Below are 16029 nucleotides of genomic sequence, written 5' to 3' on the forward strand. Positions count from 1 at the left end.
AGCAAAATCAAGGGCTAACGTCCTTAAGAAAGCAGGAGAAATGAACTAGCTAATAAAGATGAGCAGTTAAATCTAAGCACAAGCTCGGGCAACTTTAGGCAGCCCCACAAAAGCTATATATATTAAGACGTACGATGAGATCACCCAGGTAGGACCTCTGTATAACTTAGCACCATTTCCTATCGGTCATTTCAGCATCGAAGGGTGCCTCAAAATATTAAATCTGGTGCCATCTAATATGTTTCTGGCTTCGCAGATCACCTGAAGCACAAATTCACCTCAATCCAGTACCCGCTACAAAGTTGACCTTAGCACACCCCATAGGTTATAGCATCGGTAGGGGTATACCATAAGATGCTACTGCACATGCAAAGCAAGGAATAACTTGCTAAATCTACAAAGTAGGAAAAAGGTAAAGGAACAATGGTTTAGTAATAATAAAGCCATCTGAAAATGAAAATCTTAATATTTTTCATGAGCTAATTTATTGTTACACTGTTAGATTACAGAGTTTTCTAATTCGAAGGAACAAAGAACAAAGAAACTGGGATGTAGCCAGGGATAGCTTATGAAAAGAAATGATGGATGACAGCAACATTACTGCTCACCGCTATCCAACCAGTCAGAACTGATTCTCTGTTTGGTGCAATGACGAAAAATAGCTTCAGCAAAATTTTAGCAAAACAGCCACTGAATAGCACGCATGCATTTAGCAACAGCAACTGATGGCCACTGCTTCTAGAAACAAACATGGGGAGGAATTAGCTTTCCTGGATTCATGATGTTGTTAGGATCTAGAGCTGTTTTGATTCGTTTCATCGTCTGCAAGGCCTCTATTCCAAGTTCCTTTTCCAGATACTGAAAACATAAACCAACATGTTAATAATTATGTTTTCATGAACATATACCCTTCAATTTACCACTTTATTTAAATAAGTCCCCATAATTTTTGTACACCTGAATAAGCTTTCAGCCTTTGTAACTTTTACTCAGATAAGCCCTTGATTGACCTTTTTCACTTGTACCCAAATAAACTCCTAACTTCTAATTTATACTTAAACAAACCCTTAACATAAATTAACATGAAATAAGGAGTTACTTAGATACAAATCAAACGATAAGGGCTTATGTATAAGTAAAAGTAAGTATAGGGGCTTATTTAAATAGTGTGATAAAGTTCAACGGTCGTTTTAATATTTTAGCCTAAATAATGTATACATGGCAAAATTTTGAACATTTATTATTGGTACTAAAAGATAACAATTCTTGGCCTGTGAATTGTGATGGTGACCTTGTTGAAGAAACCACCAAAAGGTGGCATCTTGGAAGTCCAAATCAAACCACATGAAATACAATGAAATAGAGAGATATACCTTCATTTTCCCAGTGCCAACACCGTGTTCGCCGGTGCATGTTCCTGCCCATTTATAAGCTCATTGAAATTAAGTTTAATATTAGAATTGATTCACCAATACCATAGTATGCTGCATGCATGTGCTAAAGTAATATACTCTCTACTCTGTAAGCGAAAGATAATTCTGAAGCTAATAAAAGTATTCTAATTACCAGCATCAGCATATCATGAGCAGAATTAGCTTCAATAATTCATTATCTGAAATAAACTGACATAGTGCCAAGAAGAGTATGAACCTTCCATTGACAAAGCTGTATAAACCATAAATTGATTTAGCCTTTCAGCTTCTCTCCTATGCTCTTCTTCATTAGGATCAAAGAGAATGACTGTGTGAAAGTTCCCATCACCAGCATGGGCAATAACTGTACTGTAATTATGAAAAACAAAAGCATCTGTGCATTATCAGTATCAGGTCAAGTCAACACACAAATAACAAAAGCAAGTCCCAAATGGAAAACCAATAAGAATATAGTTTGAATATACCAAACCAGTGATGATGCATCCAGCTCTTGCTTGGACCTTGATATTAATTCTGCAAGGTTTGATAGGGGAACACAAACATCCTACATGAAGAAAAAGCAGAATTTGGTAAAATGGCTCCTTCCAATCTTGGAAATCAGGCAATGACAATTAAATAATTTTAAATCAGATTACTTGACATCCATATATGCTAATTCTTGTATTCTAACTTACAGAAATCATTGCTTCAAAATTGGGCTCCATAGCAAAGCATGCCCATAGGGCTTCCTTCCTGATCTGCAGGAACCAACATATTAAAGATGAGAAATCAATGGCATCTTTATTTGGATAATGCAAATATATATAACTCAATATCTTATTTAAAATAATCAAATTAATAATATATATACATGAAAGGAATTATCATCAAATATGGACATTGAGAGGAGAGGTATGATTTATGTCAATAAACCCAAGTACTGACTTATGAAACATAACATGAAAGTCCAGTCAGTCTTGAGACGTTTTAGGAATAATTTAGTACAAAGTTGTAAGTCCAGCCAGTCTTGAGACATTTTAGGATTACGTACACTCCCTCCCTCCTAAACCCTAGGTTCCCCTTTCCCTCCTTTATAATTCCGGGTTCTATGAGCACAATAATATTATCCTTGGCATGCATTATTGCATCTGTATCCTGCCTTTCCCTCTGACATAAAAGCATATTCACTACTCCATAGCAACAATCTGAACAGGTAGTTTCCTACTCGTAAAACATTATGATCAGGAGAATGATAGAAACAGAAACTGCACAATCAGCTTCCCTTCTTAGGTGAATCCACCCACCTAGTAAAATGAATGTGGCTTGTGGACAAGTGCATAGTGCACTCAGCCGCTATTAACTGGATCAGGTCATTTTTCTACTTTCAATAAGACTCCCGGCCTTTTTCTTCAATATATGCCTAATGTCATACATACTCAGCCCTCAATCAACTTTAAATGTGCCAGTCAACTGGGTTCTATGAGAAAGAAGTCCTTCATCCTTCTTTTAAATAGGAAACGTGCTCAATACTTGCTCTTGTCAAATGGCATGGAATAACAAAAGGGGCAAGTTAAAACAGTCTCACTTCTATTCTGGTTTGCTTCTAAGGACCTGTAAGTCTAATGCTTGTTCACCAGGATTCAAAAAATCATCAAAAATATTTCCATAAAAAGAATTACTGATAAGGATTCTTCAAGTTGTCTAACCAAGTTCTTGAACATCACTTAATACAAATCAAGTTTCATCTTTGACGTAATCAATACCAAAATGACAGATAGATAAGCCTTACGAAGGAAAAGGGAACTTGAAAAACATACAAAAGAGGTATCAGCCAAAAAATATACAACTGAAGTGTCAAACACTAAGCTATATTACCTTCCAAAGTTCTTTTTTAGCTTCAGGATCTTCTGTAAAAACAAAATCCGAGCCATTGTGCTCAGAAACAATTCTTTGAACAATTTGCGTTTGCTCATGGGAGTATGCCTCTAGCAAAAAATAATAAATATTTTAGGATCCAGGACAAGTAACAAAGAAAAAGCTTAACTAAGACAACTGACTCAAGCTCCGATTCAAACAAGCCACAGGCTTTGACTCTCTTCCGGCAAAATCAAAGTGCATGTAATCTGTTTTTGTTCTTCTATATTTCTTGCTATATGACTAGCATCATGGATGTACTAAGATCTTTAAAAAAGAAAAATAAAGATCAACACTGAGGAAACCTTCCAGTTCAAATAATAAGACTAGAACCCAACATGCCAAATTCATAGTTAACTTGCTTTAAGGTTTTAATGAAGTAGCTAGGCCAAATTATTCTAGCCAAAAGCTTAGCAATAGAAATTCTCCCCAACTTGACATTAAAGAAGAAATTAATGGAACAAATTCAAAAAAGAAAAAGGGAGCAATCCCGTAACTCACCGGTGCCAATAAATTCAAACATTAGAGTTGGAACTTCAGGCAAATTCTTCCCATTAGCAATATTGACAGCCCTTACTTGGACTTCATCCAATAATTCAACCCTTGACACCTAAAATACATGGAAACAAATTCTAAGAAACTGATTTAAAAGTGCATAAATTTTACAGGTATAACCTACCTGAATACCAGACAACATGGTGTCAATAGCAACATCTGCAGCATCCTTAATTGTGGGGAAGTTGCACATTGCAACCTGCAATATTATAAAATCAGTCAAAATGCATAAAATTTAAGATCTAAAGTATAACACAAGAAGCAATACACCTCCCTCCCCTCCAAAACCCAAAAAAGAAAACTTATAATAGTACAAAACCCAAAAGTAAGAGTCAATAGGTTGTCTCTTTCTTCTACTTGCTTGCACCTAATTCTTATGCACCTATAGTAATTCAGAAGCTCACACTAAACTAGTAGTTCTGCGAAACTTGATTTTCTTCCTTATTCAGAACTCTCCAACCTTAATCCTACAAATTTCCTGATGAACTATTTTGTTTCTTTCTTCTTGTCTGCACTTGTAACTTTTAAAGCATCTATACCACTGACATGGTTTTCAGTTTCCAACCATTTATTTGTAACCAGATCCAACTGAATTAAACCAGTCTTTTCAAAGCCAACAGAAAACACCAACAAGAAATAAAAGCTCAACAGTCATAATCATTTATTTACGTAGAACACTCAGATGCGTCCTTAATGGTTCACTTGCAGAACATACTTTAATGATTAAGTTGAGTACGTTAAAAGAGTCAAATCATTGTACATTTTAAATCCCATTATCAAAGGAAACAAGTTTAAATTGCAAAAGAGATGCCTTCAAGCAGAAAAAGGTCAATTTACCACTGAATGCTCTGGAATTTTCTGAAGCCGTAGAGTGACTTCTGTTACCACACCAAGGGTCCCCTCACTTCCAATCATCAGGCGAGTCAAGTCATACCTAAGAAAAGCAAATCCAATGAGAATAAAATCATACAAAAAAAGGGGATAAATAAACACAAAGTGCATAATTTGATTAAGAAAAAGGTATCATAACAAAATGCCGATAATCTTTTGCATGTCAAACTACTATATCATGCTAGCTTGACTCAAGCAGTAAAAACTTGGATTAAGAAAATTAAACTTGTTGCTTATTTAACAAAGCCCAGCTCCAAGGACTCTGTCATTTATGGCCATTGTATAGGTGTCAACACATGTCACTAAATCTGACACCAAATATGCATCTGGCACATTACCTAATTGATGCTAAAGAATAGGGTCTAGAAGGAATGATCAAAAGAAATTTGATAAAAGAAACATTTTCAAAGAAAAACATTTTTTTGCTTTTTGTAAAATTAATAAAAGATTCTTATTTATAATGTGGTAATGCAGTATATATATCTTATAAATATTTAATATCATGTATCAGTGTAGCCATATCTTACTCAGGGAAATGCTTTAAATGAACCATGAGTCCAAAAATTTGAGCAAACGAAGAATCACACACTTGGAGACACATCGAACATTGGTACCCTAGTCTAAGTAACATAAACTTAAGTCTTGAAGTCACTGACCATTTCTCTCTTTGACCCTAATACCCTAAACACATAGAGAAATTGAGCAACCTGAAAAAAAATTGAAGGAATGCCTAAAATATCCCAAGAACACAAAGAAAATTATATTGGGCTCCAAAAGTTCCAAGTGCCTTTAACAAATGCAAATGACAGTGCTAGAAATATAAGCATGTATCCAGGAGGAAAGAGAGAGAGATGATTCAAAGACATAGGTGATAGGACAACATACCCAGCAGCACTCTTCCGAGCACGAGAAGCTGTCTTAACAATAATTCCATTAGCAAGGACAACCTGGAATGTACAATATATGAGAAATACCTCACTGATGAACAAGTTAATCCATCGAAAGAGTAATTGACAAACCTTGAGACTGATTACATTGTCACGCATAGTGCCATACCTACATGCTAAAAGCAAAATCATTAAATCCAATAAACAGTAAAACCATATAAGCATTATACACATTTAATGAAATAATATGTGCAACTAAGAGACCATCCACCTAATGCAATGTTAATGAATTTCAGTTCTTTTCCATAAAACACAATTATTAATGATTGTTTTATTAAAAAAAAAAAAACAAGAAATCAAAGCAGAAAAAAGATTGCACATTGAAATACATGTGTGACCATTCTTTACCAACACATGCATATATAAAACATATTTACCAATTTTAGAGAAGCATTCTTGATCGTGGCATTTGAAATCTCAAGAATTAGAAAAAAAAGGACTTATATTTTTAAGGTAAATATCCTTCAGTTCAAGAATCCTCAAGTCCCTCTAGAATAAGGAATCTTCAAGGTGTTAATATTTTAAAATATCAATATTTCCATATCCTACAATCAAATTTCACCAAAGGATCGCATTCATAGTGAACATTCATTTTTTTTGCACCGTGCATGATTCTGAAAGATGATAACCAATTAAAGGGCACATATAGCCTTCATTGACAGTTTTCTTAAAATATTATTGCATCATGTTTGCACCTCAAAGAAAGGTTAATTTGAGATATTATTAGCAATATTCACCTTCCAGCCTTGTAATGCATCAGAACATGTAGGACAACAATGAAGTTTTCTTCAGGAAACCAATGGCATCTAACTTACCGAGCTAAGAAACTATCACAGGGATGCATTTTACAATGCAATGTCACAATATTGAAGTCTTCAACAGGTGCCCTTAAAGCAAAGAAAGGTTATATAACTACTGTTCTGCTGAAAAAGGTCACTAATGGCACTAGCTGACTCCTCAGTATGTGAGGCATTTAAACGTTTTTAATGTTTATTCTTTATCAAAAGGGACACAAAAGCCTGTAGAACATTGTTTAACCCATGATGAACTAAAACATGGACTATATAGGCATTGAAGATATAAGTGCCCTAATTGCATAAAATGTTTTTAGTGAGGAATCAACGCCTATGCATTCTTTCAGAAGTTTAAACACAATCCTGAAGCCACTTCCAAACCCTTTTTGTCTATTTCAGGCTTCATTTACATGCACAACAGAGATATACATTTTCTAGGAGAAATAACATCCATCATTTCATATCTGAATACTTGTTTGGTACAAAATTGCTGAAATGAAAATTATACAAACCTCAATAAGAGAGATTTCAGATGTAATTTTTCAACAGACCAAGGGGGCAACTAGGTAATGCAAAGAAAGTAACAACTACCTCACGGCTAAAGATCCAGAGCAGCGTGTTGCACACATGCCTCCTATTGTTGCACCAGGCCCTGCAGGTCAACATGGTTTAAGATGATAATGTTACACTCAAGCCAATAAATAATATATAATATAATATATATATGGTGCTTTTATCAAGGAGTGTAGCTGAATGTCGCAATAAGTTATTTTTCATTAAGAAAATGATAAGTTGCAAGGAAAACTCTAACAAACTGACCTGGATCAAGGGGGAAAAATAAACCATAAGGCTCCAAGTATTCATTAAGTTCCATCCATCCAATTCCAGGCTCAACTACAACATCCATGTCCCGAATATGCAACGCCTTAACTCTCTACAAATTAAAAAAAATCACTCCTAGTATCACAAATTAAAAAACGAAATGGATAGAACTGCAAATTCATTTTACACGATGGAACATTGATGATTTTATCACAAAATTAATTGCAAATTTAAGTCAAATAATTGTCAAAAAAGTGTTATAACAAAGCTTCAGCTCAAATAATACAAAACAGGTTTAGAATGAGTGCCACAATGACTAGATGATAATAAAGCCCATGCCGCAGGACAAACTTCAGTTAAAAGCCATTACTAGGAAGCACATTAAACAGTATCGATAAAATGCATGGTATAAAATTAAAAAGAGTTTATTCCAATCTTCTTCTTTTTTATTTTAATTTATCTAGGAAATATGATTAAATATACCTTCATTAAGGTCATGTCGATGCAAACACCTCCATTAGGAGACAAAGTGTGCCCCTCAATAGATGTAGCTCCACCATATGGTACTATAGGAACCTGATTACAAGCATAAAAAAACAATTATAATTTTATACTTGCTCAAGAAGAACCAAGACATTTTTGTTGTACCCTGGCAAAGCTCAATACTCTAGATGACACGGTGTCTGTCACCTGTACTAAGAACATTCTTGTCATTAACCAATGCATACCATTCAATTCAAAGAGAATCCCAAAAACATGACAAATTGTACTTAAAGTGGAAAAGGAAAGAGAAATGCATTATTGATGAACTTATATACAAACAAAGAAACAAACCTTATGTTTATTACAAGATTTGACAATCTGGGAAACGTCCTCCTCAGACCTGTCAATATGAATTGTGAATAGAAGTTGAAAAAAAAAATACAGAAAATGTTGCACATATATGGTGAACAGTTCTCTAACTTCTGGAGTGACCCAGGTTTTTGTAAAAAAGCACCATGATTAATGCATTGCATCCTATCGAACTAAAAGGTTTGTTTTATCAAAGTCATTATTTCTCACTCAACAGTTACCAAACATATCTGAGAAATAACACCTGAATCGGGGAGTAGAGAATTGCTTTAGTTATAGCTTAAATCATGCTAATAAAATACAATGAGACTCTGCAAATGGTTTATCATAAAGTACTACTAGAAGCCGACCTATGTAAGAAGTTTCCAGTTTTGCTACATGTTCAAGTTCAACATAATCCTAGTAGTAGTTCCATGACATTACAAAACATCTTATTCAGATGTGACATGCATGTAAGGTGTATGATCAGAAGAGTTCATTCCAAATGAACAAGGTAAAGCCCGTGCCTGAATATGCATGTCAAATTCAAAGATCCTTCAAAATGATATCCAATGTTTAAAATATGCCAATTGCTTCAGGGTTTCTGAGACATACTAATCAATGCTGCATTTATCTGTTTTAGTATCATAGTTGCATTTTTTACTCAATTTCCAAAACAGCTCTGTTACAAGTACATAATCCTTAATTAACAACTAATGCTGCAATTATCATGCCTACTTCAACTTCTGCAGTCCACAACTAATAATAATAAGAGGGACTTCCAAACCCATAAAATTAAATTTATTAGGACTATTTAAGTTAATTCATTTTTAATTATTGATTTGCATAAAATCATTGTGTTCACGAAGAAAAGCAAACTGATGTCTTTTTTTCAAGTTACAAAAAAAAAAAAAAGTACCAAACGCTGAACCCCAAAGATCAAGAATCAGACTCACCTAGGGAAAACAACCACATCAGGAATATTTACTGCTTTATGAAAGCTGTTCTGTGGCTTCCCATGGTAGAATCTTTCATCATAATCCAAAGTCATATTATCCTGTAAAGTAGCTTATATCACCAACTGTTACATGAACAAGGAATTTAAATAACCAAAAAAAAAAAAAGAAGGTAAATCACTTGACATATAGCTTTCAGTTCATCAATAAGCTCTTGTGGAACTTCTTTATGAGTGCCCTTCACCACAAACTCTGTGCTTGCCTTCCCACCAATAGTCACTTTCCTTAAAGCAAAAAAAAAAAAAAAAAAAGAACATTTATTTGGGTGATTTCTTAGTTATCCAAGAAAAACAAAAGGGCATAAAAAAAAGTTGAAAATTTTCTACTGAACAACAGTTGAAACTCAAATTTCACTCAATCAAAAATGACAAAAAAAAAAACAATGGAAGATATTAAAGAAAACAAACCGAGAATCCAGATTAGAAGGTTCGCAGAGTGAAGGATGATTGTTGTGGGATTGAAAAGTAAGAGATCCAGCAGAAACAGCAAAAGCCAGAGGAAGCAAACAGCTGGACCATGAAAAAGCATGGCTTTTGGTTTTCTCAGCAATGGTGGATGGTAAGTTCTTCTGACAAGTATTAAGCTGAGATTTATAATGGTAAAAAGAGTCCCGAAAAGCTTTGGAAAAAGCTGATTTGTTCGAACAAGAACGCAAGCGAGCGAGCCAGAACGAAAAGCCCATGTTTGGAACTTGACAATCTGATAAGTTTTTCCTTTTCCCCGGAAAGTAGATAAAATAACTTAAACAAGTGGCGAGCTTCAATTTCCCCGGATTTCTTGCTAGGTGTAAATGTACCACCTCAACTAAAAATTTAGGATAATTTGGTAGACTCGAGTTATGCCTAAAAAATGTCTAAAATTTTATTTAAATCTGATTTTAATAAAAATATTAAAATTTAGGTCCAATAGTAGCCCACATTAATTTTTATATTATTTTATATAATTTTAAAATATATATATTATATTAAAAATATTAAAATAACAAAATAAATATTTCTCAACAAATTAAAAATAAATTTTAAAAATATGTATCATTAAATAATACTAACATAGATCCAAATTAACAAGTAAATGCCTCTAAATAATAATAAATTAACAAAGTCTTTAAAACAATAACAAAATTAACAATAAAATAAGTTTTATACAATATCTAAATAATAACAACAAAATAGTAGTAACATAATAGTAAAATGGTAACAAAACAATGAGAAAACAATAAAAAATAATATTAAAAATAGATTTTTTTATCCTTTAGTGAATTCGAGTCGGGCTTGAGACAAAAATGTCTTACCCAAGGCCTAATTCGTTTTCAAAACGGACTTTATTTTTTTATCCAATCTCATTTTTCGGGCGTATATTTTTGTTCAAACCCTCCCATATTTCGGACTAGCCTTCGAGCTAGGTCGGGTAGCCCGATCCATAAACAAGTCTACTTGCAAGTATAATCCCTTCAAATTGCTTTGGATATCTGGCGCACAGGCACAGTATTCACTCTGTTAGTCTTATGCATATATCTCATTTTAAACTAAACTCACAAAAGCTGTGAATATTCAAGCGACTTGCGACAACTTATTTTTGGATGGAATATTGCAGCAATGTATTTTTAGATGGCACATAGATAATTCTTAGTTGTCATATCTTATCACTGACGAAAAGTTATCTCAATATTATCATTTTAACAAAGAATATACATTATAAACTTTTGGACGAATTTATTAGGAGAATTACGACTTTTCAGCTATTGATTTAAGTTTAAGTTAAATTAGATTGAGTCACCATCTCTATCGAAAAGTGAGATGATTTGGACAAAAATATAGATTTAAAAATTGAGTTTGGATAAAAAATATAAACTCATACAAGATTTTTAGGCTTGGGTTCGGCCCGAATTTGATTAAATTTTTTTCTTGTTGTTATGTTAATGTTTTGCTAATGATATGTTGTTGTTTTGCTACTATTTCACTATTATATTACTACTATTTTTTTATTATTGCTTAGATATATATATCTTTTGTTTTATTATTACTTTTGCTAGCATTAACTTGCTAAGTTGTAACTATATTAATGTTATTTGAGTATAATTTTTTAAACGCCTTTTCAATTTATTAAGAAATATTTGTTTTAGTATTTTAGTGCCGTGATGTATTATATTTTTAAAATTTATTTTTATATAAAATGATCTAAAAATTAATACAAGTGGGTCGGGCGAGCTCAAGTTTAATATTTTTATTTGCATTAAACTTGAACAAAATTTTAACCCCATTTTTTAAACTATACTCGAACTTACTAAACGGATCTAAAATTTTGCATCAACTCAACCTGAACCCAAGTTATAACCTTAAGCCTCTTTAAGAAGCTTCTTACCTACTTGTTTAAAACCACTAATAATTTAAAAGCTAGATGAGATTAGTAAGTCTTTTGTAAACCCTGTTTAAAAAGTTCAAATATGCTTAAGTTTTTGTACTCTTTTATATATATATATATATATATATATAAATTTTAGTCCTCTATTTTTCATATTTAAAATGTAAGTCTAATTGTTAATATTATTAAAATTCTTTTGTTAAATTTATATTTATTAATACCTTTTTATTAAATGATTATTTTTATATTTCAAAAATCACACAAATTTAATAAAAAAATTTTAATAATATTAACAATTAAATCTAAATTTTAAAACATGAGAAATAAATGAACTAAATTCTTAAAAAAGAACTAAATTATAAATATAGGAAGAGTGGACGGATTAGTAGTATATTTTAAGTTAAGAAATTGTGAGTTTTATAGTAATAAAATTAATCAAAGTTAATTATTATTTATTGAATGAACATAAAATACAATAATAGATAAACAATTTAAAATACTAATAGCAAAATACTTAAAATATAAATTATAGAATAATAAAAAAATGGCAATAGTAAAAATAGGATTATAATTCAGGTATAGAATATAATTTGTTATTTGAATTCCATGGGTTAAATTAGGTTAAGAGATGGTTAGATATGCCACTTCTTTAGTTAATTAAATTTTCTTTTTAGGTACACTTTAATTAAATACTTGAACAATATTTATTTATTATCCATAATGTTGATTAGTGATGAGTGTGTAGGAGATAAATTAACTTAATTTAGCTAAACAATTTTGATTAAATTATCCAAAATTAGCTCAACAACGTAACCCTAAACTATCATTCAAGTTACCCCTAAACAACATCAACGGATTTAATCTCTACCGTCCATCTTTCACTTGTGGTGAGAATCTACCCATTCATGGCCTTCTCCTATTCATCTTTCCAAGTAACGCTTACCTCATTTTCGCTTACGGTCGACACGGGGATGAAGAAAAAAAAAACATCTTTAAATAAAAAGCAAAAAAGCTTAATTAAAAACAAATAAATTCTCCCCCACTCACAAAATATTGGGGGGTTTCCACTTTTCCATCCTTTTATTTTTACAATTTTCTTTTCCCCCGCTCCTGATTTTCCTTCCCTCCAGACACTATTGCAAATGTTGCCATTTCTCCCTCTTGGAGGCATTGATTGGTGACGGGCGATTGAATTCTTTTTTTTTTTTTCTCTCAAAAGAGAAGTTTAATGGAATTAAAGATAAAAAGGGGTTGATTTTTCTGTCCTGGAGGCTAGCTTTCCCGGGAAATTTTGCCTCCTTTTTTCAAATACTCTCTCTCTCTCAGCTGCCACCGTTAGTTGCATTTATTCCCCATTCAGTCCTCTGTTTTCTAGAAAATTTATATTTCGGTATTATTTTATTGAGAAATGTTTTGATTCGAATGATAAGAAAAATATGTTTTTTTTTCCTCCCAAAAAAAAAAGAACTTTTATTTACGTATCATTCATTTATATTCTTCTTTGTTGCAGGAACTTTTCTTTTTGATCCATCGATCCAAGAGGAATTTATGTAGTCGTGGATGGATTTAAAATGTAACGGAAGGAAAATTTCATTGGAGGATCTAAGATTCATGAGAGAGAGAGAGAGAGAACTTTTAATTTATTTTCATTGTTTTGTTTAGATTCTTTTTAAAAAATTGTTAGGAAATAATAAGATCGCTTGAACTTGATATATGGAGTCTGAAATATTTTCACCTCCAAGAGATTTGGTAAAATGTTGTGATTGCGCGTGTCCCACTTGTTCTTTGATTGGTAAACCTTCAAGTACTTGGTTTCGATCTGTGAAGCGAAAATATGATGAATTTGAGACTGGAGATCGGTTTTATGTTCCGGGATTTGATCTTTATTCAAATCCCAAAGTCCAAATTGAGAATGAATGTGCTGCTTTGCGGGAGACTGTTTGCAGCCAACAAGAAAAAATACAGGATTTGCATGCAGAATTGGAGAAGGAGAGAAATGCGTCATCCTCGGCGGCAACCGAGGCGATGTCGATGATATTGAAGTTGGAGAAACAGAAGGCAGAGATCCAAATGGAGGCAAGCCAATTCAAGCGTTTTGCAGAGGAGAAAATGGCACACGATCAGGAGGAGATACATGTCTTGGAGGATCTTTTATATAAGAAAGACCAGTCTGTTCAATCTCTTACTTGTGAAGCCTTGGCTTACAAGCATAGGATGATGAGTTACGGGCTTACAGAGGCCGAGGCTGAAGGTGACAAGGATGGAGAGATTCGGAATCTGGGCATGGCTGAGGACTTTGATGCGCAAGTTGATCTTCCCGAATATGATTATCCCCAACTCAAGTGCAATATGAATGAGAATCCTGGTGATGATGCTGAAGATGTTGAGAAATATGCATTCGGAGAGACCCCCCATGCTCGAGATCAGTTGAGGAATTTGGAACAAAGGATCTTCCAAGTTGAGAGGAGTTCTGGCGGCAGTCAGCTGGATGGAGGATGTTCCGGAACAAAGCATGTTTTCGAGAAGGTGATTGTCGGTCACTCTCCTAGGCGAACAAGACATTCGAGAAGGTTTTCGATCGATAGTTACAATTCCTTGTTGGCAAAAGAGACGGCTTCAGAGTTTACAATCGATTCTCCCAGGTTTCACATTGGTTCTCCCAGGTTTAATGCTAGCCACAAGAAGATGGAGTTCATTTCAAGGATGGATGAGATTTCCAGCTCCAAAAGAATGGATAATGCTTCTGAAGTTGGAGACGATACAAGTGACAGAGTTTATACGATTGATCCTGTCCATAATGGGGCCGTATATAATGAAACTCTTGACTCTAAACCTGGAGTTGGAATTACCGATGAGTATGCATCCACTCCAAGGGGGCAAATTAACCTGCCTGATGCCTGTGATCCTGATATCAAGAAGCTCTACACCAGGCTTCAGGCCCTTGAGGCTGACAGGGAATCAATGAGACAAGCATTGTTATCAATGCGAACTGACAAAGCACAGTTAGTTTTATTGAAAGAAATAGCTCAACATTTGTCCAAGGAAATGCCATCAAATAGACAAGATGTTGTGGCAAAGTCATCTATTCTTGGTAGCTTGCCATTCATGACAGTCTTTAAGGTAAAATCTTCGTTAAGCTAATATGCCTTTTCTGTATATATTTTCTAGCACCCATGGTGTATATATTTTTGCATCGTTTGATTTCATTTTGCTTTGAAATTTTACAAAGTAATTTGGCTGCAATTCTCTTATCTTTCATCCTTTGTTGAATCAAAAAGTTTGCCAGCCATTTAATATCAACGCCGCTCTTTACTTGTTGGAAGCATCATGAGCATGTGATCATGTTTCATCAATAGAGCAATACTATATGTTATCCATAAGCTAAACATCCTTGTATTTCCTTTGATGTATTTCCACATTGCCACTCAAACTTAATTGTGCATTGATCTTTTTTATTTTCCAGTGGATTTTATCCTTGATTGTCTGGAGGCGGAAAGCTCGCCGAAGCAAGTAAGGAGAATTTTTGTTATATGCATAGAGATGCTGGTGTATAGAGAGAGCATGAACTTAGATACATAATTTTATATATTGTGATCTGTTTGTTAAGAAGTGACATTCAAAAGTTTAGCATCATATTATATCCTGGGTTTGATTCGTTTTTGTTTCATGTTTCTTCATCGATCATGATATAGGTGTCTGTATGGATTATCACCAAACAATGTTGGCTTGCTAATGCTATTAGACAAGGGCCCTCGACTGAGGCAGTGGCGATGCATTTCAAGCACGCAGGTGTGAAAAGCTCCCATGTCCAGATGAAGACTATAATAGTAAGTGTGAATGCTCGATGGGTTTTGATCAAGCTATCATGTATAGGCTTTGCATCTATTTTTTTGTAATGGATTCCTTTGTGCAGAAGTTGGTATATTGTGCAGCGTTAATTTAATTTTTTATATTCGTTTTTTTTTTCTTTCTTTTTGGGGTGGGATACATTTTGCTGGCATATCAGCAGAACAGGGATGCTTGCGAGCATACTCGCTCATAAATTTGTTGGATTTCAGGTTGAGGTATATGTCTATTGTGGATCTCCTCGTGTATATTTCAGATTCTTGTATGCTTCTTATTCAAGTAATGAAGTGTTTATAGTTTTCAAAATCAAGCAATGCTCAGTTCATCAGAGTTGTTGGTTTAGTTGCAGTATCTATCATCAAAATCATGATTTAGTAATGTACCATATATATATCAACTCCATTAAGTTGGTGGGAAGCACATTTGCCTTCTCTTATCCATAATGCTCAAAACATGGTCCAATTTGCTTCATTTTTTAATTTAATATATTATCAATATTCTCATTCCAACTTGCCTTAACTATGAACTTGTCTAAGCTTAATGTTTCTGACTTTTCAACCCTTTTGTACAACGTGCATCATGAGATTTACAAGATTTTAGATTTCTAGAATACACTCTTCTTTCAAAATTTAGAAATTTG

The 16029-nt window shown here is 33.5% G+C and overlaps 2 protein-coding genes across 5 annotated transcripts; one reads left to right on the top strand and one right to left on the bottom strand.

Annotated features, from left to right (window-relative positions):
* Window positions 1–427: 427 nt before the first annotated feature.
* On the bottom strand, window positions 428–10020 carry LOC108456976 (D-lactate dehydrogenase [cytochrome], mitochondrial). The gene is made up of 18 exons (XM_017755751.2): window positions 9590–10020; window positions 9304–9406; window positions 9123–9223; window positions 8170–8218; window positions 7819–7911; window positions 7333–7447; window positions 7105–7165; window positions 5792–5828; window positions 5658–5719; window positions 4719–4815; window positions 4006–4080; window positions 3828–3936; window positions 3288–3397; window positions 2108–2170; window positions 1898–1977; window positions 1651–1781; window positions 1374–1417; window positions 428–858 (listed from the first exon to the last, which is right to left on the bottom strand). The coding sequence occupies exons 1-18, from the start codon at window positions 9862–9864 to the stop codon at window positions 739–741; spliced, it is 1725 nt and encodes a 574-aa protein (XP_017611240.1). The 5' UTR covers window positions 9865–10020; the 3' UTR covers window positions 428–738.
* A 2206-nt stretch (window positions 10021–12226) lies between these two features.
* Window positions 12227–15695, top strand: LOC108456977 (myosin-binding protein 7). 4 transcript variants are annotated; one of them, XM_053018967.1, is made up of 4 exons: window positions 12227–12430; window positions 13054–14663; window positions 15007–15053; window positions 15236–15695. In XM_053018967.1, the coding sequence occupies exons 2-4, from the start codon at window positions 13257–13259 to the stop codon at window positions 15336–15338; spliced, it is 1557 nt and encodes a 518-aa protein (XP_052874927.1). In that variant the 5' UTR covers window positions 12227–12430; window positions 13054–13256; the 3' UTR covers window positions 15339–15695. The 4 variants fall into 4 exon arrangements, with proteins under 4 accessions (XP_052874927.1, XP_017611241.1, XP_052874928.1 ...); XM_017755752.2 differs by lacking the exon at window positions 12227–12430 and adding an exon at window positions 12506–12933; XM_053018968.1 differs by lacking the exon at window positions 12227–12430 and adding an exon at window positions 12506–12877.
* The last annotated feature ends 334 nt before the right edge of the window (window positions 15696–16029 follow it).

The sequence above is a fragment of the Gossypium arboreum genome, chromosome 9, assembly GCF_025698485.1.
Source record: "Gossypium arboreum isolate Shixiya-1 chromosome 9, ASM2569848v2, whole genome shotgun sequence".
Lineage (NCBI taxonomy): Eukaryota > Viridiplantae > Streptophyta > Magnoliopsida > Malvales > Malvaceae > Gossypium > Gossypium arboreum.